The sequence below is a fragment of the Argiope bruennichi genome, chromosome 6, assembly GCF_947563725.1.
Source record: "Argiope bruennichi chromosome 6, qqArgBrue1.1, whole genome shotgun sequence".
NCBI lineage: Eukaryota > Metazoa > Arthropoda > Arachnida > Araneae > Araneidae > Argiope > Argiope bruennichi.
This window is the reverse complement of record NC_079156.1, coordinates 80,237,842-80,264,748: the sequence shown is the minus strand read 5'-3', so window position 1 is coordinate 80,264,748 and position 26,907 is coordinate 80,237,842. Positions and strand designations below refer to the sequence as shown.

The following is a 26,907-nucleotide window of genomic DNA, read 5'->3' as shown; positions in this document are numbered from 1 at the left end:
ATACTTTACTTCCAAATATAAAGCATAGGAAGAGCCTAAACATTTAATAGACTAGGTTCATTATTTCTGGAATAAAATAAATAAAAACTGTAAAAACTTGGTTGATAAAAAAAAAAACAGTTCTTTCTGATATAAATACCTTAAAATAAGAAAGATTTCATCAATTACAGTATAAAACCTACAAACCCATAATGAGTATAAAGAATGATATCGGATCCACATATTTTTGAAGGGAAAAAATTAGAAGCAATAATTAATAATTCATTACTGAAATTAAGTCGCAAAAAAAAAAAAAAAAAAAAAAAAAGGCCGTAGGTGGGGATTTTGTATTTCAAGAACTGATTTTTAGACATATGTGGTAAAAATAACAAAAGTTGTGAAGGATGCTGTTGTAAAATAAAAATTATATATATATATATATATATATATATATTCCTAATGACTACTAACAGTTAAAAAAATTTTTAAATCAGCACCTTAAATTTCCATTTATAAATCTGATTCTGAAACGCCTATATACATTCAGGTGAAGGTAGAAAGTTTTCGAATAAATTTCAAATCAAGAAAGAATCGTTTTCAAGAATTATAAAAGTTTAGCAACTTTTCGTTGAGCTGAATCAATTTAATTAGGCCAATTTTCAAGCATTATCATACAGGTTATGTACCAGACAGTGGATTGAAATGATAATTCAAAATGAGGTTCATTAAATGGTCTTAAATTTACAATTGAATGAAAAATTCACGTGTTTGCAACCAAAGAAGTTACTGGTCCCATATCAGAGCATTGTTGATTGCAGATACAAACAATTACATCCTGATCATCGGATTTATCCACTATCAATGTATAAAAATTTGCTGAATAAACAAGAATAGCTATCAACCGCTGGAACTCTAATAATACAAAGCAATAAGCCCATAAAATTAGAAATATTAATAAATTCTGACAATGAAATTAGGAGATATGGTATAATATAGTTATTACTCATACGTTGACCTTTTCTAGGGCCGTGGGAAGTATGCTTCCCACCAAACTTATCAATCTTTGTATGAATTTGTGTAGGTTGGCATCAGTTCTGACAAATTTTTTTAGAAAGACAGAAACTTAGATGTTTCAGTTCTTTATCTCACACAAAATGATGTGTCTTGATTTGTTACTTAATTATTAATTAACCAAATTAATTGATTAATCAAATTAAATTTATCTAATAAGCAAAATGAATCCCTTTTCTTATTCTAATTTCAAGCCTAAAAATATTTTAACATAATGTGACTAAAAAAAAATGACCCTTTAAAGGGTTAAATTATCATTAATTTTCGTTCTTAAATATCAATAAGCGGTAATCTTATACTCAACATTTTAGTTGTCCATTCCTTCTAGTCATCTTGCAACCACTTCGCAGAATGCATTTATGTTACTTATTTCCATATCAAATTAATAAATTAAAGAGAAAAAGTGAATTTTCAGCAACATAATTTTAATTTCAATCATTTGAAAAATTCTCATATTCAGGCAACTCAAGAAACAAACTCATATTCACAGATATCAATAAGTTCTAAAAAGAACAGTCAAAATCTATTAAAACATGATTTTTAGGAAAATAAAACAAAAACAGATGGAACTAATAACATTACACAATTTCATTTCCAGCAATAAAATTATCCTTAACATTATTTGACCAAACCGCTTCAACATAATTAAGGACGTGATTCTAAGATTCAAAAAAAGTCAATGTAATAATACTATTCGTAAATTAGTAACCTGAAAATTATTCTAACTAATAAATACTAATGCTGAATAAGTAATATTTAACTTACCCAATAAAAAAAAGGTACAGTTAGTTAAAATTGGCTTAATCTAAACACAAACCAAAAATCCTGATATCGGAAACAGGCGATCGTAGTTTTCGAATTCCAAACCACATATACCTTCCGGCAGTGTGAAAGAACGACTAATATAGTCTAATGTGTTTTTTAAAAAAAATTTTAGGTAGGTAGTAGACCTGCGTGGGATCAACTTGTCTTTCACGATAACACTCGAACGTGAATAGGAAAACGATTAGCTCTCTACGGGTAAAAATGCAATGAACAGCGTTTTAAACACTATATCATAACACTTTCAGAGTATGATAATTCATTTGGAAAGTTTATTTACACCGTGAAAATACGCATACATCGTCAACCGCGCTTAAACAAGCATCTATGGACCATGTGATAATTTCTAGTTTTGACAGATGTTCGTTCTATCCTACCGTCATTCATTTTCAAATCCCTTTCCCTCAAAAAAGGTGTTAAAGGAACGTTCAATTAGTCATTTGTAGCAATAGAAGGAAAATAAAATCACTAATTGGAATTTTAATGAGTACCATACTTTCAAAATTTCTTAAGGAAAAAATCAAAACGGTTAAGGATAAATGAAAAATAAAGTTGTAAATTGTCTATCCAACATTTTTTTTAAAAAAATTACTTAAATTTAATTTTGCAAATTTCAATAGAAATTAAATTAACTTTTTCAATTAGAGTAATAAATTCCCCTAAATATTTTCATATTAGAATTAATAAAACTAATTTAATAAAAGAACAAGTCATTTTTTAATATTTAGCTTATTTAATGCATTTTAAATGAGTTAAATTAAATTAGTTGATCTCCTTAATTTTAATAGTGAATTTTACTTTCTAGTATCGAATATAGATAAAGTATAGTCATCATTAAAAAGATCGAACTTCAGATTTTAAAGAATCTGTACAGTTTATAACACCTCGAGTTTAAAGAATACATTTTTGGCAGTTTTGTCTGTCTGTCTATCTGTGACAAATATAATTTTAAAAAGACTTAATCTAGACAGTTAAATTTGGTATATAGTGTTGGCACCAATTTTGTGTGCTTCTGTCAAATTCTGCGTGAAATCCGTTCTCAAGAAGTCTATATTTCCTTCTGTCCGAATATATAAGTTAACACAATTACTATCAAATGAAAAAAAAAAAAAACTATATGAATAAAATTTGGTACACAAATGTTAACTATTCAGAATGCTCTATCATTATTGTTAAAGTTAATTTAAAATAATTTGATAAAAATAATATGGCATCGCTAAAATAGTTTGAGTTTTTTTATGATGGGATTTAGTTCATAAAAGTTGAAATGCTAAATTAATCTTATTAATTCTTCAGCGATCTTTTCAATGCCATTAACGTTATTTTACGTTAACGTTAACATTTACAAATGCATTAACATTATGTTGATCATATTTGATGAAATACATCTAATTAAAACGAAAAAAAAATTCAATAATGATTTTTAAAAATCTTAGAATAATAATTTTTTGCTTTCTAACATTTACATCTGCATGTCTGCTACAAGAAAATATTTATTTTAGAAATATAAGATATAGTTTTCAATAATTGATGAAAATATTAATGTTAGCAGTTCATGCAATCTGAAATAATTTAAATTTAGTTTTAATATTGGATGTATTTATAATTCCTTACTACTCGCAAAGATACATAACTATATAATGAGCGAACAATACGAGCTGCCATGCTGCCATTATGTAATGATCTCTAAAAAATCACAGCGTGATTCTCGTAGTTTGAAAAACAGAGCGAATGGGGCGTGAAACCACATCATGTTTATTTTTTAAAAACTACAGCGAGGATGTTTCTTTTTTTTGCCAAAATCTTGATGTCAGCTTATAAATATATTAAACAGTCCGAAACGTCTTGAAAACACACATTACGAAGATACCAGAATTTTAAAATAGCATACATTGCACAGATATATATATAAAAAAAAAAATTACATAATTTAAAATAGAAATTTCGCACAAATTTTTTCATTCACAACACTATAAAGAAACAGAAAGTTTTTTTTTCCCCCTTAAAAAAAAGATACGAACGCGAGAGCCATATAAATTCAACTATGCATTGTTAACTTGGAGGTGTCAAAAGTTTCTGGCACGATGCCAAGACTTCCCACATCCGAGCAAAACACAAAGACGGAACAAATCAAACAAACAAAATAAATACCGCGCCCATTCATATTCGTTCCTCCGTTTCATTTCGCTGAATTTTAAACAAAACAGACTTTCATCTCTCTTTCGAACTGCGGGGAGGAAGAATTTTCGAAAACCGAAATATGAACGCGAGTAAACAGAACATTAAAATTCTAAAAAAAGAATCCGGGTCAGGAGAATATTCCGTCTCAGCTAGATCCAGTTACAGTCACAGGGAGGTTATGTCTCCGACAAAAAATAAATAATAAAAATTATTTACGCAACTGTGAGGCGTAAATCTGCTCATAAACCATCTAACTATCTCAGTTTTCGGTTATGAAAACAAATCGTACTGAATTTCAGATTCTTAAAAAAATTAATACAAATATAGAAACAGAAGTGTCTGTATGGTGCATATTTCTAAAAAGAGAAGGGAGATAAAACAGGATTAGGTTAACATTGCGACATTTACAACACAAACTTAAGCTTTGTGTCTATTTAAAGATTCAAGTTACTTTCATCTATAAAGATATATACTATCCCTTTCAAACTAATGGAAAACTTGGAAATCTGCACAAGTTTGAACAATAATGGCTCTTAAGTCAATCAGTTGGGCGTATATCTGAAGCACGCACCGAACCATTTTATGCGTAGATCGGAAACTCTTACATTAACATTTTTTAATGCTATTATTTAGAAAGCAATAAATGTATTACAGCAGATTTCTAGCTTTCCGAATTTTTGTTATCCAGATCCGCTTTCAGAAAGAGAATTATCCGACACCCTTTGTGAAAATGAGCCCCGAGTAAAAGTGACTAAAGATATTGATATTACTGACTTTGGCTGATACGTTTCCGCAATGATATTTAAATTGATATATGTTGCAAAATAATACGAATATTCGGTTACTCCATATAATTTTATGACCAATCATCCAGAATATTCGATTATCTGAATCGGGCCTGTTCTAAATAATCCAGACGATTTGGAGGTCTGATGCCTATGTCCCATGACCAGATATTCGATTATCTGGATCAGGTGATTTGGAGAACTACTAAATATGTTCTTTTCTTGTATTAAAATTTACTCATCTATCCACTTTTTGATTTATTGAAGAGATCCATTTCACATTTCTGCCTGAGAGCTCGAAGAGCAGAACTGGAGTTAAATTTAACAAATCAATAAAAATTAGTCCTTGTCAGGCAGATTTTACTCACCAATCATTAAAAAAAGTACAAATAATATTTAGTAGTGAGGGCGCAGATTGAAACACGAAATGAAATCAAAAGTTTTAAAATAAATGGAAACACTGCTAGATGGATTACTAGTATATGACAAATATCGAAATTTCAAGGTGAGAATTTGGATATCAAAATTATAAAGAAACGCTTAATGGATATGTACATATAATAGATTTAATCTCTTCTTCAAAAGCGATTAATCTAAAAAAAATGCATTTTCACATTTATTGTATGTATTAATTATTATTGTAATAATAACCTACAATTTTTTTACAATTATTATTGTAAAAATTGCAGTACTTTTAGATACAAATTCTAGAAAATGAAAATACTTCAAAGGCAAGACAAGTTAACATTTTGCGCACTTGGTTCATCATAATTTCTCAGCTGAGCAATTTAGGACACTTGTCAAATTCCCTTCCTTTTATAATACTTCGACATCTTCACAAAAATTTAATAATCTGCGTTAACTAAACAAAGTGGTTTCAAACGAAAAATGAAATCACATTTTATAATACCAGGAACTAATTAATCGAGAAACGAGATTCTCCGGATTTCTTATCTTGACCTGAAGTTATAACCTTTAATCTACTAAAGAGGAGATAAAAACCTTGCGTGATTTCATAAATAGTAAGTCAAACATTCCTCATATTCTCTGAAATTATTATTTTGATTTCAACAACAAAATCATTAAAATATCAGATCTACCAAATTTGAACAAAAAATTAAATCAGTAAATTTGTTATCGTACTAAACTGCTGAGCAGAGATAAGTAAAAAGGGGAAAAAAAGGTACAAACGGAATTTAAATGATTATTTTTAAACCACTGGAGAGCTCTTGGATATATCTTTTAAACGATAACTTATGAGCTGATAAGACAGGACGAAGATGAAATTCTGAAGTAAACACTTGAAGTTTCACAGCGTGTGCCAAGTTAGCTTAATTCTTTATTTTGAAGTTTTAAAAATTGCAAACATTTCCATAGTCCTTCATCGAATGCATTAAGTTTTCTCGTATCTGTATATATTCCTTCTGATCTAAGTATGTATAAATTTTTTTTAAAAAACATTAATGTATAAAAATAATAATTTAGTAATCAAGTAACCTTGTTTGTATATGGCAGTAACCGTTAAAAAAACATGAGATAATAACATTTGAGTTCAATAATGTTAAATTTTTGAATAAAAAATATTTTATTCTATAATTATTATTAAAAATATTTTATAAAAATATTATTATTACCCTGCATTCACAAAATGAGCGATTCTAATGAAAGCAGTATCGTATTGCAATGAAGAGTCACAAATCGAAGCGATGAATTGAAAATTTCTATATTAGAACAACAAAGCAAAATTTCCGTTTTGATGGATGGTTACCAATGGATTTAGCATGTTCTCGAGAAGCCGTGGGCGATCCACCCATTTCAATGAAATTTATATTTTAAATGATATTTGAGCTTCCCGTTAGTAAATTTAGTCTTGTAACAAATATTTAACATAGTTATAAAATGTATATATAATTATGATTATTTAATATTATTTTAAATAAAGTATTTGGCTTAATAAATAATTATCAATTATAATTTCCATAAAATTACAATTAACAAATCTCAGACTTCACGAAAAAAAAAAACTTTAACTACCCTATTTAAGATTTATTTGTTAAGGACAGAGATGCGCAGAAGTCACTACAACATAAATAATATTAAAGTAATATTACAAACCTGCGAAACTGAGCGCATGCAATCGTGTGAATGTTGTCATTCTTAGCTATGTGATTATGCATTTTTGCATCATTTGATGTCTTTTTCAGTGATTTTGAATAATTCCTTATTTAATTCCCAAACTAATTTACAAATAAAATTTTTGATCATAACTAGATAATTTTTAATTATTTCTTCCTTCATTATCTACTATCGCAGATAAAGATTTAAGCAACTGTAATTTAACAAGATAGTGAAAGGTAATATAAATGCATGAACAAGTAATTATTTTTCTTGGTTATTTAATTAAAAGAAAAAATTACTGTACTAAAAAAGTAAATTTAAATAAATGTTACTAATTAGCATTATTAAAAACACTTAAAAATAAAAACAATCTTTTAGGCTTTACTATTCATCCTTTACGCTCCGTAAAAAGAAGGAATAATATTTACTTTGAAATTTATGCAATTCTTGAAAAATATTTTATCCGTCAAAATCATTGCAAGCACGTATAACTTATTAAGATTTATGACTTTAGTTTCTGATATTTGTTTCAGAAAATATCTTGATTTTGAAAAGCACAGTTCAATCATAGAAACTGACTAGACATGGATAAAAAGAAGATTAGTATATGGTTTTACATGTATCCATAAGCATGCTGAGATAAAAAATGTAAAAAGTTATTTTAATAACCTTTAAGAAGTCGTGATCTTTCAACATATTAACTTTTAAATGTAATATTTTTTAACCCTAAGTCACACGACTTCAAATAAGGTCATACCGAATAATACGAGGGCAGAAGAAATTATCACTTCTTTCAGGTGCTTCAACATTTAAAAATAAAAATTGTTCAAAAAATTATTTAGTTTAAAAAATTTATTTAACGACTTTTGTAAACTGTATTTGATAGGTACTTGACAAAAAAAATTACATTTAGTTCTACCAATTGATTTGCATATTATAAATTTAAAAAATTATTAATTACTTTTATCCATGAAAAAAAACTTATGTCTCCACATTCATTAAGTGCCAACTAAAATACATCAAATAAATGAAACTAGCTCCTGAATTTCATTCATTTAAAAAGATCCAGAAAATATTTAAAGTTAGATATTGACAGCACAGAGATGCGGCAAATTTGTATTAAAATACAAAAGGTGACTAGTTGAAAATAACATTTTCACAAATAATATTTTCAAGAGATCCGAAAATCATGAAGTTACTATGCGATGAAGAAAACTTCAATTCCATATCATATCCGTTCAAAAAGCAAATAAATAAGAAAATGTATCTATTAAATTGATTTTGTTTCTTTTGCTTTGTCCATTTTATCAGATTTGGTCATATTTGCTTAGAAATTACATTTTTTTTTTTTTCAAGTAAACAATATCTCTAAAACAGCTTGCTTTCGAACGATAAATAACATTGTAGTGCTAATGGAAAAGTGATATTTTAAAAAAATGACACTTGATTCGTATTTGAAATATTATATATATATATATATATATATATATATATATATATATATATATATATATATATATATATATATATATATATATATATATATATATATATATTAATCTCGATTAATTAATGAATTAGAATAACAAAGAACGCATCTAAATTCTGTTCTTCACGACACAATGGTAGGTTCATAAACTAAATTTTTAAAAATTCGTTGTTCGTAATCACTAAATCAGAAACACTGTTATTTGCTATTCTATATGGTTGCATTTAATAAAATTAAACGTCAATTTTCTTCCAGATTATTAAAAAGATTGCAAAATGCATTTAAGTGAGAAGAAAAAAATATACAGAAATTCAGTATCAGCATGATTGCAATGCATGCCCTATCGGAATTTGAAAATAACAGAAGCAACTCAGCAAAAATTACTAAGTTAATTGAGAAAATATTGAACTCAGAAAATTGAGTCATACCAACGGAATCTTCTTCCATTTTGAAAAGACAAACAAATAATCCAGTTAAAAATGATCGTTTGCTTCAATCGGAAATCGTCTGATCACTTTATCCAGCCAAAAACTATCGTTTGCTCTAATCAGAAATCACCCAATCACTTTTCCAAACAGAACAAGAGAATGGCGTGCACTCCTAAAGAATGCACTTTTCTGCGGAGAGTGTAGCCGAATTTTGATATTGTTCCGATGGCTCGCAATCTTTTGACTACCGAACTTGGTCGTGCGCTGACGTAATGACGGAAGTGGATATGAGTGTACAACACGAGAGCGATAGCGCAATTTTTTGACACTTCATCGCAAGTTTTTTTAAAAAGAACTCTCTTGTGTTCGAAGAAGCTATGTAGAAGTAATCAAATAAGAAATTATGATACCGGAGATTCCACAAGAACGTTGAGGGTAAACAAATGCGCGCTTTAGATAAAGATCTGTCTGGGTCACTGAAAATTCTCCAAAAACAGTGTTGCAACAAAAATTATTAAAAAGTAAACACATCCTCTTCAGCAACATTGTTAAATTATGGATTGAGAAAAAGAAATGGCGAAAACTTATTTTGAATGCAGTTTATAATGGAGACGAAAACGCTATCAAAAACTTGGTATTTATCTAAGTTAAAATTTCATCAAGATAAACAAATGATCAACACGAAAATAATTCAACAATTTAACAGCTGCGCTAGAATACTCCTACTAAATAATGACCCCAACGACCTTCACCCACGCTTCATTAAAATTCCCGGCATAAATACATAAATAAAAACCTGCACACATAATTGTTATTCCATTCATGACATATTTTTAAATTGGTTACCGTGTTAATTTATTTATATTTCATCATAGTTATTTTTGGTCCACCTGAAATTTTGCATATTGCGCATTCTTTGCAAAAAAGTAAAATGACCAAATCTGGTTTGTATAAATATCTGGTATGAATTTATTTAAGAAATTAGTTTTCTACATTCCGGCATCAACAGATGGCATTATAAAATTATTAGTGAAGCAAAAATATAATTTCATAGGCAAAAAATTATTAAATTTTAAATATAAAAAAAATTATGCTATACCACACACACAAATCTGCCATTCAAGCCGAAGTTTTAAAACATTATAGTAATACAAGGAATGAAATTTTTTTAAAAATCATTTTTAAAATTACTATGCATCAAGCTATAAAAACGCATGCAACAGACAAAATTGATTGCATTTTTCATAAAGTGAACAATTTTTAACTTGTAAAATATTTTTAGACGGTTATGCTTCCTAAAATTGCTTGACATGATATAAAAATTGTTCTAAATGTCCTACAAGAAGCAGTCAATGCAATTTGAAGTACCTAACTTGCACTAAGTTGCATCGTGGGAAATCAGTGCGCAAACAGAAAGGGGCTTTCAAAACTTTCAACTAAAAATTATTCCAAATTTTAGCGTCTTTCTGCATACTTTCGGAAAACATTTATCGCACAGAAACCACTTTTATACACTTTAAAACATTTTTTAACAGAAAAAACTTTTCAGTGATATAAATTTTACCTCAAAATAATTTTTTCTTATTTATAATAAATTTAAAAAAATATTTTTAAGAACACTTCACCTTGTCTTAGTTCCTGGATTTACATATACACACTATATAAATATATTTAATATTATACTCACTATAATATAAAATATATTTTGTGTGTGTATTATAATTGCACCTCATGTGTACATAATCATTAATTTTCAACATTCCGCTGCCACCACTGAAGGTAAACACAAGTAATACAGTTCTTTTTATTCGAACAAAATAAACAGACCTTTACTGTGGTTGGAAATGTTTTAGGATTGATTCTTCTAACTTTCATTTTATTTTTTAAATTAAAACTTAATTTTAAATTAAATTAATTTTAAAATTATTATTAAAATTAAATGAATCTTTGATTTGCCATTCAAAAAGTAATTAGGTGCTCATAATAGATTATTGGTTACATGCGCCAGTTAAATTTCTTAAAAGAACGCAATGGTTTTGATAATTAAACAAAACAAGTCCACTGTCTTTCAAAGCGCATACTTTTTGAATGGCATAGGATAATTAAAAATCGGGAATCTAATTTTAATTATAATTTTAAAATTAATTTAATGCAAAAAATAAAATAAAAGTAGAGGAAACGATTCCACAACTTAATCATATTATGATGTTCAGATTAAAGTTCGAATCTGCTTTATATTTTTTGGTAATAAACAGTGAACTTGAGATGATGAAGTTTTTCAGTGACGTCAGAGAAATTATAGTGAAGGCAAGATGCCATTGGACACAAATCATAAGCACAAAGGCATTCCATTCGCATACCATATAAGTTCTTCACTGTTGACACAGGATGTTTCATCACTTTCTTCTTTATTATTTTTCAAAATCTAGTTCAGCGGTTTCGGTAATATCTTCAATCAGAATGCGTGATAGCTCCGACAGCCATGTCTCATACTGCAATTATTTTTATTATTTGCAATAGAACAAACTGTTTCTGGCGTTGTTGGTACATAGGAAATCACGGCCATGGTATTTTGCACGCTTGCACTTGATATTACAAATCTGTAATATCCGCTTTATTGCATTTGAATTTGTTACATTTTTAACTATTTAACCCTAACGGCAACTGATATATTGTTAAAAAAGGTTTCTCCATTAAATTGTAAGGTAATCAAGGCTAAGTTCTAATATATATATATATATATATATAAATCTAATTTTAATTCCAAATTTTAATCTTAATTTAGCCCATATTAATTTCATTCTAAAATGTTCTTTTATTTTCTGATCCGATTCAACTTTTTTTTTATTTATTTAATTCTACACGCGTTCTATAAAATGGATGGTCTCATTATTTTCTCACGTTTCAAGTAAAAGGATAAAAACAATTAATGTTTACAACATTCTTTGAAACATACCTAAATTTCCCTTTTCTAAGATTACACGTATCAAAGAAATCCCTATCAAAATCTCATTTTAAAACCATTGAAGGGGAAAATTTTGGTCTCTTCTGCTCTTACGTCGCGATTATAGACTGATGTATTTCTTAACACGTATTCTTCGTACGTAAATTATGCCTCTGGTGAAATAAATCGGAGTTTTAAAATTTTCAAAAGTTTCTTCGATTCGGCCACGCATCTGCTAAAACATGTTTACATATATATGTTTTCATCTCAATAAAAAACTACTAATTAAGGCATTGAACTTGAGAACAAAGGAAAAGTTCTTAAACTTTAAAAAAATTACACATTACAAAACTGTCTAAAAGAATTATTAAATATGGAAACAAATATCAAAAAATCAATTATTGACTTCAAACAGGAATAAATGCCGGCGTCCTGGCATAAGGGTAGAGTGTTTTCTCCGTGATCTGGGCGTTCCGGTACGAGCATGGTTGTTCTGTGTTCTATCTGTGAGGTGTTTGAATGTGCCCCCCCCCCTGTAAAAAGGGATTGTGCAAGCGAGTACCTAAGTCGTATTTTTGGCCATAGTTGGCACTACTGAAAAAAACAAGAGACGCTCACTCGGCTTAAATCACTGACAGATAACTGTCAGTGGGCTGGTAAAGTGCCATAAGTCACAACACAACAAGAACAAATTAAAATCTAGTTTTATTTAGTACATATGAGGAATGCCGAATTCAAAGCTGCTAAAAGTTACAAAAAAAAGCAAAACACACACACACAAAGTTATTTTTTTTTCTTTTCCCTTTCTCCCCTTTAGTGTTTGAGTAATATTCAGAAATCTTCTGCACAGAAAATTTGATAAACTTAATATTTTTCAATCATTCACAATGTAAGAAATGCCTCCCAAGAGAACAGTATCGATAATTTGAAATTAGCATGAATTCAGAATAACTCTTACATTCTTATAAAGATAGAATTCACATAAAAAACGTCCTCACAAAAACAAGAATTAAAAAAACAAAAAAAAAAAAAATTGAAGATTTTTTTTTTAATGTAACGATGCAAAAATTCACATGAAAATTATTTTCAATAACAAACGGAGAAATAAATTTAATATGTAAAAATAGAAAGAATAAAACTAAAAAAAAATGTTTTTATATATTAACGCAACATAAAGATTTTAGTAAATCAAGAAAATAAAAGCATGACAAATAGAAGCTTGTAGCACTATCAAAGGTAATTGCAGAAACAAATATCACAAGAACAACCTGACACATTTATTAAATTAATTATAACTGAAATTAAAATTTCTATTAATCCACACGCCTTGGTTCTGATGTCCATATTTTCAAATTTACAGTTCACTAATTAAATATGTTTTTATATTCTTTTCATAAAAAGATTTCAGGCCATGTGTATGTGTATACAACTGTGCTTCAAAATTTTTTAATTTCACTAACTTATTTGTCCATTTCTTTTATTAAATAAAAAAAAAATCAGAAGAAAAAAAATTATTTGCATAATGGAAAAAAATAATTTTATTTAAAGCAGCCTTTGTATAAAATTCTCTACCTGCTCGAATTTTTATTTCACTATATTCTAAAAGATTATTAATCTTTGTTCAGATTTCAGAGAATTCAGGCCATTTCATTAGTAGTGAATTTAATTTTAGTCTGTCAGTGAAATCTGAGTAATTTTTCCCAAACCTATATTTTTAAGAAAAAAAAATTTTTTCAAGTAACTTCAATGTGCATTTAACACAATGTTTGAAACACTTCTAAGTATTAATCTGTCCTTCTCAACTACATTTCTGACCTAAACTACTTAAAAAATGATTTTATGCTTTCAAATATGTCATTAATTGTCTATTTCAGGACTGCTTTTACTAACTGATAAAATGATCATAAAAATATATACAAAAAAAATTGGACATTACCAACTAGTCTTAAAGTTTTTTTAATCAAAGACATTCATCCTGAACCCAAGATGCTCAGCTGTTAATAATGTGGTCGGCAAACTCGAAGATGCTAAAAATAGCAAAACAATCAATAATCTCCAAATTCTTTTCAGCTCTATACAGTAGCCTGATAAGCAGCCAAAAGCCTTTCGTACAGAACTTGTCATCATGACACAATACTACATATTTGAAAATTGTTTTATAATTTTAAATCCCTGCTGAAATTAACTGCATTTCAAATAATAATTTTTCAGCGCTTTCTTTCATTAGAGAGCAAACACTAAAACAAGGGATATTTGATGCTGTAACACTGAAAGTGTAACAAAATCAAATGAATTTAAAACATAAATTTCATCATACTGACATTACTGCACATGATTTATAATATTCATTACATGGGAAAACAAAATTGCTATCAATAATACTTTTTAAATTGCAAAATATTTTTTTTCGAACCAAGGTTTTAGAAAAGCTAAAAATTCCAAAATTATTTTTTAAATAACTGTTTATGATATGCCATTAATTTCATATTACTGTTGCTAGTATCATTATTGTCACATTTTTCTATTTATTGTGAATGCATGTCCCCTCATGCTGGCTGCAATTGCTTTGATTTTATATGCTATGATTTTGTTTCTATACCATATTATTTATTAGATTCAAATGTTTTTAAAAATTTTCTTTATTATTGGTTTAATAATTAATCAAGTTCTTGTGTAAAGTAGAATAAATATTGATTGCTGTTTGTGAATGAATATTTGGTTATTTTTGTCATTAGAATTGCTTTATTTTAAGATATATTTTGTATGGAAATATTATATTTCATACATTGATTATACCAGCATTCTTCAGAAATGCTAGTCTTATCTTTAAGGACAGATCTACCAACTTATATATAAGCTTAACATGTACCAATATTATTGAAAAAAGAACAATATTGTCATTTAAAATAAAATATAACATTTGTCATAGTTTCTTCTTTAAAAATTAAATTGTTATAGTTTTTGTATTATAAATATGAGCCAATTAAATTTAAAAGCATAACAATATTAATAAAAATAATTTACTTAGATATTTCTAAATGTAGAGGCATGTTTGTAGTTAAAAAATATAATTGCTTTAGGTGTTCATTACTGTTTCTCACTAAATCTAAATAATCGATAAATAAATAAATTCAATGAATCATATATTTTGTTTAATGATAAAAATCCTCCTATATAAAACTATGTAATGTCACAAAATAAACATGAAAAAAAGATATAAAAATGGAATTGCATTTAACATAAACAAATAAATTACAATGCAAATTTTTAAATTTCTGAAAAATAAGAAAAAAACAGTTTTAAAAAAATTAACTGCAAATGGTGGAAATACAACATAAATCTTGTGTTATTTTTTGACATACTTGAAATTTCGCAATTGCAATGAATGATATAAAAAAATACTGTATTTCCATTCGTAAGAGTTAATTCAGGAAAAATGGTTCATACAATAAATATCCTTTGGAGCTTTATTTCTAAAATGTAACTAAACTACAAAAACTGTTAAAAGGGGGAAAAAAATATTTACATAAAATTATAACTATTGCTGATACATCACACACATATTATATATATATATAGTTCATTGTATTTCACGAGAAATATTCATGATTACAATACTGACATAACAAAGGAATGATTGCAATTAATAAATCATATATCACAGCAAAATATAAAAAATATATCTTTATGTAATTGATGTACAAAATAATTACTAGCTGGCTAGTTAAATCAGTCAATTCTGCTTCCTATATGCAGTAAAAAGTAATAATTAACTAATGCTGAACAATAATGCATATTTTCATAGAAATTCATTATTCTGCTTCATTTACCAGTTTTATATAAGAGTATTTAATCCATATATTAACAATATAAAAGTGATTCTTCCTCTACAGCATTACAGAATAATTTGCCAGCTTCTGCCTTCTTTGCACCATAATTTAAAGAAATATCTTCAGCAAGATCAACATATTTTGCCTCTAATTCACTTAGTTGGTTTCTCAATGTGCCAAGATTGCCCCTTCGTTTAATACAAAACTCTTCATGAAGCTTGTATAAATTATGCTTTCTATCAACACCATCTGAAGTAGCTGCAGTTGAATCAGGAATTGGGGATACAACAGCATTTGGGAATGCAATATCTTCTCCAAAAATAAATGGTTTAAAAACAGAGCGAGACGGATCTGGAGTGGCAGTAAACCAGTGGCACGATGGCAGACCAGATTCAGGTTTCTGCAGAACTGAAACTTGACTACCAGTAGATACAAATGATCCAGAAGACATGCATATTCCACTGGGTTTATCTCGTAACACCTTAAACATATCAGTAGCTTTAAATTCCCCATTTTGAGAGAAATTGGTCAGCAATTGCTTGCCAGCCTTATATCTAGGGCTTTCAAGATCATCATCCACATCAAATGCCATCTTAAAATCAAAAGGCCTTTTAGGATTCCATAAGCCTTTTTCGTTAGCAACTTTTTCAAGGTCATCATACTTCAAGTTAATGTTGGTTCGGATAGATAGCTCATTTGAAATATTTCGAACCCCTTCTTTGATTCTTTCTGCTGCCCAAAGAGTGCCAGCACATTCTAAAATCCACACCTCTGATGGATCAGCTATCAGAAAACTGTTATGATATGTAAAATTGGGCAGGGAGTCGGAACAATTCCCACCCATTCCATACTCTGCTAATAAAGAGGTTATAACATGAACTGCTTCTTCAGCTGTTTTTGAACGTTCCAAACCTAAACGCAATAAATCCATGCCCAGCAGTTTTTCAATGGAATCGCTTTCATCGTTGAGCACAGTCCACACAGCTTCGTTGCCTATACATAATCCATGTTCGTTGGCTCCCATTTCAGCTCCCCACATCCAAGACGGTTTACTCAGAATGACAGCATATGTGTGAGGTACTTGATTCACTTCAATATACGTACATTTGAGCTTAGATGATTGAGGATGATCAGTTGCCGGTACGTACACTACTTCTTGGACTTCATCACAAGGGCGATCGGAATTTTTTCCGAAAATTACGCAGTCACCAAGAGTTCCTGGTGGTAAAACCGAGAAAGTATCACAAGATAAGGGAGGAATCTTCATATGCGCGAACATTTCGGATAACTATTAAATTGAACAGTGAATTATTTTTTAAAAAAAAACGTCGAATCATATGCTGAAATTAGCATTTGAAGGTACAGCGACAAGTATATAAACAAACATCAACAATACTGCATTAAATGATAAACCCATGCTGCCATCTATCGAAGAGAATTTGTAGCTTTTTTAAATTATAGAAACAGAATAGAGTAAGTAGCGCCCTCTAAACGTTAAAAATATAATCACGAAAGAATCGGTGAATTTCTGCATACATATGAATATACAATTGAAAACAATATTTAAGCTTCAAAAAGAATTTTCATTATCATATAAATACTAAAATAGTGCATAAAAATGAAAAATTAATAACTACTTCTTTTTAAAACACTCTTAAGTATTTATTTATTAGATAGCAAATGACAATCATTATTTTAGTACTTATAAAAAAATTTTCTTAAAAATATATAACTAAAAACACTCAAACCTTTTTTTAAAAAAACGCTTTCTTGAAAAGCAGTTTTATAAAAGTTTATAAAGAGTTTAAAAAATTGAAACAACTTTTTTACATGTAAAGGAAGAATTGAAAGAAGTATCTAAAATAACGCTTCTTACAAAAGGATTCTTTTTAATTACACTGAGTCCGAATGAAATAGCAAAATATTTAACGTGCATATTAAAAAAATTGAAACTATTACTAATACAAGTTTACTATCGGAAACAAAATTCAAAATATGAACTGGAAATGATTTTTTTTAATCTAACATTGTTCATTAAAAAAATCTAATAAAAATTTAATAATTTGTCTAAAATTTAAAATCGAAAATATAAAGGAATAATTTAAAACTTCGATTAAAATAAGGTTTTTTGTTTTGTTTTTTAAATAATGATAAGGTTGAATTACACTATGTTCAAATAATTTTAAATCGAATGCGTCGAATTGCATGTTAAAATAAAATTCGACAAGATTCAATTAAATTTTAATTATTAAATTTAGCATGTTAATTACCTCTTGACTAGGCATTTTCTTAGAAAAAATAATTTTAAAAAATTTAATTAGTTTTTTAATTAATTTAAAATTAATTGAAAAGTTAACGTGCATATCATAATAATAATAATCATTTTTACATCACTTGGATAAATTTATTCTAAATAATATAGTTATAGAAAATTTTAATTAAAATTATTGCTTTATTTGTTAAAATTATTTAATTATTTATTCAATAATTATATTTTAGTAATCAAAACTGTTAAGCATTAAAAATAAATCTTCGCTGGCCTTTCTAGCCCAAAAATTGTCATTTTCTTTTGCAGTAGGGATTTTTACACCAATTCTTGGAAAGCGAAAATTTGTACTGTCGTTCCACCAGTTACCAATTAGCCAAATTCCACCATATTTCACTAACAATTCTCCGTTCAATAAGCATTTCAAAATGTAATTATTTTAAAACGATTAAATTTAAAATCAAATTTATTTCAAAATTTCTACTTATTTCTTTATATTTAAAGAGTCAATTCCCCATTTAATTTTTAAATTCTATCACTTCAACCTTTTAAAAATGGAGGAATTCAATTAATAATGCATATCTTAACAAGAATTCATAATCTTGAAGCTTTTCATACTTTGGTTATTGACAGAACATGAGCACAGCATTTGGAAATTTATGCCTCCACTTGACATTGATACCACCTATTCAGTAAAGTTATAAAACTGTACGAAATGCAAAATTCGTCTTTAAAATTTCCATATCGTTCACAGTACTCTTTGTTGTTCAATTTATTTCAAATATTAGTTAATATAAGTAGCTTTCAGGAACTGATATATCTCTCCCGCTTTTCAATTTATGCCATTATTCTTTTGATCCATTGAAAGATATTACAGCTGAGAACACTGAATGTATATATTTCAGTAATACTGGACAATTATCTAAATTTTATCCGTATAACGTAATAACAAGATTATGTTAATCAAGTAATATAAATTGTATATTACATGATTATGAAAAGTTGAAATCATTTAAAGGTTTTCTTGTTTAGCAATTGATTGTTTAGGTTGATACATGCTAAAATAGCCCGATTTTCTGCGCTAACACGGGATACTATAGAGTAAGAGAACTAAATCTCGGGAAACGCTTATGGGAAGAGAAAAGGCAGCTTGGAGGGGGAGGGTAAAACTAAATTTTTAAAAGTTATACAAAACAAAATATGCAATTAAAAAAAAATTTTAAAGGAAAAGAAATCAGCGGGAACAGTTTTCTCGAAACTTTCTCACGTGTTCTCTAATAAATGTACAAGTGCATTATTAACCACATGCCACCGGCAGACAAAAGTAACGATATATCCGGGCGGTTAAAACGTAAATATCGGAAAACTGTATTTTGGACGCCTTTTTTTTTTTTTTTTTTTTTTTTCGGATCAATTAAAACCAAAATTTGACTCAGAACTACATTAAAGTCAAAAGCCACACACTAAATTACATGTATTTCTGTCGCTGCGTTCTCGTGTTACCATATTTAAATATTTGTGAAAGTACAGCCCGACAGATGGTTAGCCCTTTCGACAGATATTGTTTAAAATTTGACAATCATATATATATTAAATGCTAAAACAGTGAACAATTTTCATTTACCTATGTTATTATGTTTATGAATTATCTTTTTTATATACATGCTAAAAGAAGGTGAACTCTTTAACGGATTTGATTCCACATTTGATACATATCAACACTTTATCTGTTAAACCTGTGTATCAAGTACCAAGTTTTGAAAAAAATTAGCTTTCCGTAGTTTTTAAAAATCGTTTGGTGCAATTAATATTTTTATTTTAATTCATCACATCTATCTAGCATTCTTTGTTTTATAATTATAATCAAGCAGCCGTTTAGACAGATTTCCTCTGAATGAATTTGGCTCGAAGTTTGACAGATATTTAAAAATTTGATGCACAGATCACATGCGAAATTTCACCCATCTAGTCCTAAGCGCTATTGAGTTATCATATTTATAAGCAAAGAGATATAATTCTAAAAAATGCGTTTTCTGACTCAGGGAGATCTGAAACATTGAAATTCGTCAAAATCTCGAGTACAAATTTTTTGATAATTACAATACTTTCTTTCTTTAAACTTCGTATTCGAGAAAGCAAAAAAGTAGAAAAAATTGAAGATTCACAAATAAAATACTTTACTATTATTTTCATAATTTTTCTCTTTAGGACGTTTCAAGTACACTGCTGTTAATAAGAAAGCAATTTTACTTATAATTAAGAGAATTATATGAAGGGTAAATATTTTTTTAAATAATTTATAATTAACAGTTTATATTAAGGAATAGATAAGTGCAAAATGGCATATCCAAAACCTTTAATTTAAATATGGGATTGCACTCTATTTCTAGAACAGATCGAAAATCAGAAAATCTAGACTGTCGCAACTAATCTGAAACTTCTAGTCATTTGATAAAACCAAAATATTCGATTATTCTACTCTTAAAACGTCTGTCTCAAATAGATTAAAGGGCTTTCAAAGACATCTGAATCTAAATAACAAGCTTTTCAAGCCATCGCAGCAATATAATGTAACAATTAAATGTAAGAAATACAAATATTTAACACCTTATGCGCTGTCAGAGTCACAGTAAAAGTAAATAATGTCACCTATAAATGCCTATGTACTGTACACTTCAGTGCACACTGTACAAAATGTAAGAACATTAATTAATCTCATAATAGTCAAATAATTAATCTCTATTGAGACAAATTTACTTAGCAAACAACTGCAGTTGCATGTTATAACACTGAAAATAAAACTCCATAGAAATAGGAATGAAAATTCATTAATATTTTAAACACCACAGAAATAGAAACTACAAAAATACATTTTTTTTTTTCCCAAATTTTGTTTGCAATGGCTATGAAATTAAAAACGAATTTAGAAAAGGTTTCATGACAATAAATCAAAGACTCATTTTTCTATTAATTTTAATAAGTATCATCCAAGTTTTGAAAAAAATTAGCTTTCCGTAGTTTTTAAAAATCGTTTGGTGCAATTAATATTTTTATTTTAATTCAAAACATTTCACATTAAAAACATTTTAATTCATTTTAAAAATGCCTTTATTTACGTGTAGAATGGTATTCTTTTGAGAACTTACATAATTATATAATTGATATAATTTTAAAGTTCTCAAAAGATGTATAATTATTATATATATAATAATATATATAATTATATAATTTTTAGTTTCTCGAATAATCATCAACAACCGATTTCATACGTGATAACTACAGTCTTTATTGTGTTATAAGAACTTTGAGTTTTATTTCTGAAGAAATACCGAAATGTTAGGAAAAGTTTAATGAAGGTTTCGTAATAATAATGAATAATTAATTTTTATTATTAAAAGATATGAAAATATTTCCACACTCGAGGAATGCCCGTTAGGTATATTACTAATTTAAAATAATAATCAAAAAAATTTTATATATATGGAACTTCAGGCAGAGCACTGCTTTTAAATTGAAAAAAAAAAAAAAAAAAATCTTATCAGAACTTAACACGAAAAGAAATCACTCTCACTTGCGCTGATAGTGTAAAAATTGATGAAAAATGTTTTAGAAATAAACTGCATGTAAACAGAAGTTCCACGTTTTACATATTTTATCAGTCATTATAATCTATATTTATAAAATTGATTCTTTGTTTGCAACTGCAATTATGCAATTCCGCACCTTTCGACAGAATCGAACAAAATTTGGTACACTTATTCCCTGACACCTAGAAGGATTAACTTCACTACTAAAACAAATTTCTATGATCCCTTAAAAAGGATGAAATGAGAGCAGAATTATTTTACACTTTCCTCTATAACTTTGGAACATATCAATCCACAAAAATTATATATACATCACCGTAAAAAAAATTAACTTTTCTGTGCCATGCATTCTGTTTCTGCACGATTAATTCTCTAATTTTAATCATTTTTTCAATATTAATTTCAACACAAATTATAAAACTGACTTTTTTTTATCATCGACATAGTAAGCTTATTTAATTCTTTAAACATATCTGTTACTCGCACACTTTTACAATGTTAAAAGGTGTCGACCCCTCCCCCCCTCGGACATTATTAGTTTCTTTATTTCTTATTTTCTTGCTTTCTTATTTTTTATTTCCTTCTTTTAATTTTAAATTGTAGATATTTATATTTAAATATCGTCTTTTAACACCGTTATAATTCCCTTTACTGTTTGGCATAATTTTGTCTGATATTTTAACATTTTCAAATTTTTTGTGTCTCATTTGGTTTTTATTGTGGTTATTACTCAGCTTGAATTCAATGAATAAGATTTTATTTCATTCGATAAATGTCTCGGATTAAAGTCTTAAGTCAAAGTCTTATTTTTTGCTTAACGAGCCACCAGAAACATTCTTCTAGCCTTTACAGATCTTTAAATTGACAATATCTAAAATTTAGGAATTTTTCTAGGTCACAATTATCGCCATATCATCCGGGTATCCAATATCATTAAATATTGGATTATGAATATTTGATTAAACAAAATTTGAATATCACTACTCCTAAAGCAATATGGATGTGAAAGTATGTCATAAATTTTTAATAGGTTACAACACTTTTTGCCCCCTTAGATTTTTCAGTATTTATAAGCGCAATCCAATAATAAATTCTTAAAATAAAGGGCGTCGATAAAATTTCGTAGCAACAATTTTTAACTGAAAATATTTAATACACACATTAAGAACATTTTTTTTTTCTTTCTTCTTTTTCTGTTTGAGGTAGTATTTAAAAAAAAAAATGACCGCGAACAGCGCTCGCAAACGTAAATATTTAAAACCTTTGTCAATAGACATTCAGGTTCCCGCATGAAATCACGCATCAAATTACTGACATTGTATTTATTATCCATCTATATCTTTATATTTCAACAAAAGTATTCTCTCAATTTTACTGCATGTCCGAAAAAATACAAAAGCCGCTGCAAACATCTCACGTTTTAAAGAAATGTGGACAGATTTACGATATTTCACCCAATTTACAAAGAATGCGCGGCTAAAAAATTTCCTCGCCACTTTGTCAGAGGTCGAGGGAAGGAGAGAGCTGTTGGCTACAGCTCCGTCGTTGTTGGCGTAATAATGGAAGTTTATTTCGGGAACGGTTTTCGTAAGCGTTGCGTTATTTCAGCCGCCACTTTAATGTGACACCCTGAGGTAGCTGGGCGCGGGAGATTTTATTTACGATTCAACCAATTCTTTCGAGATAGTGTCTCACCTGAGCTGAACTGACAGCGAAGAATTTTGATGCGCATATTGATTACAACTTAGGTTCTCACGTTTTTAGAATCTCGGATGCATCTTTAAAATCAGTCTTATTTGTTCTGTTTGGAACGTTTTACCACTTCATTGAATTCGGGAATGTCAATCCATTAATAACAAGATCTTTGTATTACTATAATTAATATATTCGCAGACATGAATGTTGCAATATTTGTTTCCACTGTCATGTAAAATGATGCAAATGAATTCGGAAATGTCAATCCATTAATAACAAGATCTTTGTATTACTATAATTAATATATTCGCAGACATGAATGTTGCAATATTTGTTTCCACTGTCATGTAAAATGATGCAAATGAATTCGGAAATGTCAATCCATTAATAACAAGATCTTTGTATTACTATAATTAATATATTCGCAGACATGAATGTTGCAATATTTATTTCCACTGTCATGTAAAATGATGCAAATGTTATAATATCCAAATTTAAAAACCGCATTATGATCGTTCAATTTTATGTAGCTGCAAATTCGTTTCTTTCTTTCTTTCTTTTTCTTTTTTCCCCCCAATTATGCATTTTAAAATACTGACTGATTGAGTACATTCTAGTTATTCTTTTATGCGCTAAAAAATTCCATTAAATAGAACAGCGCATAAATTAGATGGCAATCGCATTTCAATCTAATGCACAATCCATTAATAAATCACCTGCCTATTTTAGCAGTTCATCAAAATGCTTAGTATCTACAATTTCTAATAATATGAAAAAAGGATGTTGTGCTGGAGCTCTACTTCTCTAGGTATTAAAACAAGGACCACCAATTTTGGCAGATGCACTTTGAAAAATCGAAATGAGAACTCTGGAGAATTTTTTATTTTTTTTTTACTTAGAATTTTAACTAATTTTGACGCTTTTTCATCATTTTTAAGAAAATAAATTAAAAATTAATTTTACATTATTCTAAATTTGAAAAAATTATCTTTTCAATTATACCAATTTAGTTACCGTACAATTTTTTATTGAGTTTTAAATTAAATATTTTATGTTTTTTTAATTGTGAAATATGTTAAAACTATTTTTTAAATATTTCACAAAAATACATTTCATAATTGTAATAAACCTCAAATCACATTTAATTGTTGAAACAAATATCCCCACCGGGATATTTCTTCAATTATTTTAAATGGAGATACAACTTATTTTTTAGCTTAAATAAATTTACATTTACGGCCTATTTCAAATATTAAAAAATAATAATAATAATAAAGTTTCATTTACAGCAAAAGTTTAACTTCAGGAGTAAGCAAAGATTAAATTTTTTTTTAAAATCGTCCGTTTTTAGACACTGTTGCTTCTTCCAGCGATTTAATTGGATGCAGAAGGCTATATTATTTATGGTTAAATAATATAGCTTTCTAGTTAAAATATAATAATTTCTTTCCATTTGTTTTTTTTTGGGGGGGGGGGCAGGTAGAGGGTAAATTCAATAATTTTTTATTTGAATAATTCATTGAAATATGACTAAATTATGAAACATATTTTATAATATGCCCAAAATTTCAATGTAGAACAATTTGCATAGTAGTACATAAAATGATAAAACCTTATAATAACCTTATAAAGTTAAAATAAAACCTTATAAGGTTGCTAAAATAATACGATTTTCATATCTCTCAACGTTTGATACGAAAAAATTTTATCAACAAACATTTTACAGCTTTATTAGCAATGAATCATCACAAAACAAAACTTGGAATTAATATTCTTACGATCTTATTAAGAAAATTTTGCAAGTCATTTGTTTTCTATTAAACTTTCTAAATTTCAATAAAACAAAAAAAAGTTACTTAATACTTCCAAGATGTAATGAAAAAAAAAAATGTATTTCTCATTTCGAAATATGGATGACTCATGCTTCTGAACAAGTCGTAAAATTTACATCATTCTCCATTAAAATCCAATCTCAAAACCGTGCTAATTATTTTCAGAAATAAATTAAAGATCAAAACGACTGGTGTCAAGGATCGTTCAGAAGGCAGTCTCGTCGGCTAATGAAAACTAAAGGCCAGTCGCCGTCCTTGGCATCCGCGAAAGCAACCTCACCCTCAGCCGGCAGGATTCGTCAGCTCCCGAAATAGACCCCGCAGGAAGCAAATGAATGGGAGCCCCTCTCAAGATGCACCAGAGGAAATGATTCACCCAGACAGAAAAACAGGAAGAAACCAACTATTCCCACCCCTCGCAAAAACAAGGGAGAGTTAAAGGATGTTGGTCTTTTCTTAAACCAACCGAATGTCACTTGTCTCTAAATGTACACTTGCATCCACAAAATAAATTAACGAGATTATCCTTAACAAACACACTGTTAAAATTGTAAAAATCTTGGGCCCCCTACAATTTTGGAATAAGATAAATTCAAATATCACTTTTTTTTCAAAAATAATAATAAAATATCTTATTGTAAATAAAAATCGTTGCAGCTATGTAAGTATAAATGTTTCACATCTTCTTCAAAACAAATGTACCAAAATCGACTAAAATTTTCCACGATTATTATTTGAAACAACAAGAATATTATCAACTTTTCAAAAAACTAAAGTTATTTAAATATTCACTTAGAAAATAAACAAAAACTTAGTTATTTCCGAAGGAACTTCGAAGCAAGTTACTCCACGATAAACTTTGTTTATCATCTTAAAACATTTGCCTTTCCAATGATGCCATTTTTCTAAATAGTATGAATGAATTTTTTTTAAATAAATTATTGATTAGATGCAGACGATTCTGAAATAAGGAAATTTATCTCCGGTTTTTAAAAATTGCCTTGTTATTTCCATTTTAATTAAAAATATTTAGACGACGAAAGGATTTTGTGTGTTATAATATTACATACAAAAGTAGATTTTATATTAAAAATATTAGGTATCAAAGCATTTTAATTCCGAACAACACGGATGTATCAGCTAATAATAAACAAAATACTTTTAAGCACATTCATATCATTTAATAATTTTTTAACAAAATATAATAAATATCTATTTTATGGTATCAAAAGATTCTCTTTTTACTTAATATTTTTTATCAGCCGCTTTATCCGCGGCTACACCAGCGTTCTATTTGTTCTACATATGCAAGAAAAACATATACTTATTAGTTCTACAGTTTTCAAATTCAGTTAAGAGGTTTTAATCTCAACTCTAAATAACTACTATAAAGTATCCAAATTAAAAAAAAATTAATATCAGGGTTTAAGTATATATGCAAAGATTTCTTTCAGTTTCAATCTACTGAATTTCAGTAGAATTCGGATGCATACATAAAGTGAGATGAGAGAAACATTGAATTTCTAGATTCATAGCAGCGTTTTTCAGACAATTTTTAATTTAGAGAACTACTGAATTTAGAGAATTTACAGATGGTGCTTATTAAAAAATTGGGAAAAGTTTTGTAAGATTATATAGATTTGTGATTTCTCCAAGCAATTCTTCAAATGAGTGTCGTAGATAGTTGGTTACTAATTGGTAATGACTAGTTGAAAAGTTGTTGATTTCATTAGAATCCAAAATTCTTCGCATCGCGAAAGGAATTTGAAGTTCCCAGAAAAAATTGTAAATCAACCTAAATTCTGTGAAACCACCAAATTAACTCCAATAATTAAGTAAAGTAAAGAATGTTGCGCATGGTCTGATACAAAATTGGAAAA

The 26,907-nt window shown here is 28.0% G+C and overlaps 2 protein-coding genes across 4 annotated transcripts in view; both read right to left on the bottom strand.

Moving 5' to 3' along the window:
* Positions 1–26,907, bottom strand: part of LOC129972244 (paxillin-like) — a 118,750-nt gene that overhangs the window by 64,231 nt on the left and 27,612 nt on the right. Inside the window, exon 1 of one of the 3 annotated variants that reach the window (XM_056086302.1) lies at positions 8,874–9,076. The exons of 1 other annotated variant lie outside the window; for it this stretch is intronic. In XM_056086302.1, the coding sequence (XP_055942277.1) occupies positions 8,874–8,892 (19 nt within the window). In that variant the 5' untranslated portion in view covers positions 8,893–9,076. Of the gene's footprint in view, positions 1–1,815; positions 1,831–8,873; positions 9,077–26,907 lie in introns of those variants that run through there. One more of the 3 variants, XM_056086305.1, reaches the window with a different exon arrangement.
* Positions 15,487–17,050, bottom strand: LOC129972245 (secernin-2-like). The gene has a single exon (XM_056086307.1). The coding sequence runs from the start codon at positions 16,924–16,926 to the stop codon at positions 15,679–15,681; it is 1,248 nt and encodes a 415-aa protein (XP_055942282.1). The 5' UTR covers positions 16,927–17,050; the 3' UTR covers positions 15,487–15,678.

Coding starts and splice junctions, on each gene's coding strand:
- LOC129972245 (XM_056086307.1), bottom strand. CDS start 16,926: ATGTTCGCGCATATGAAGATTCCTCCCTTATCTTGTGATACTTTCTCG.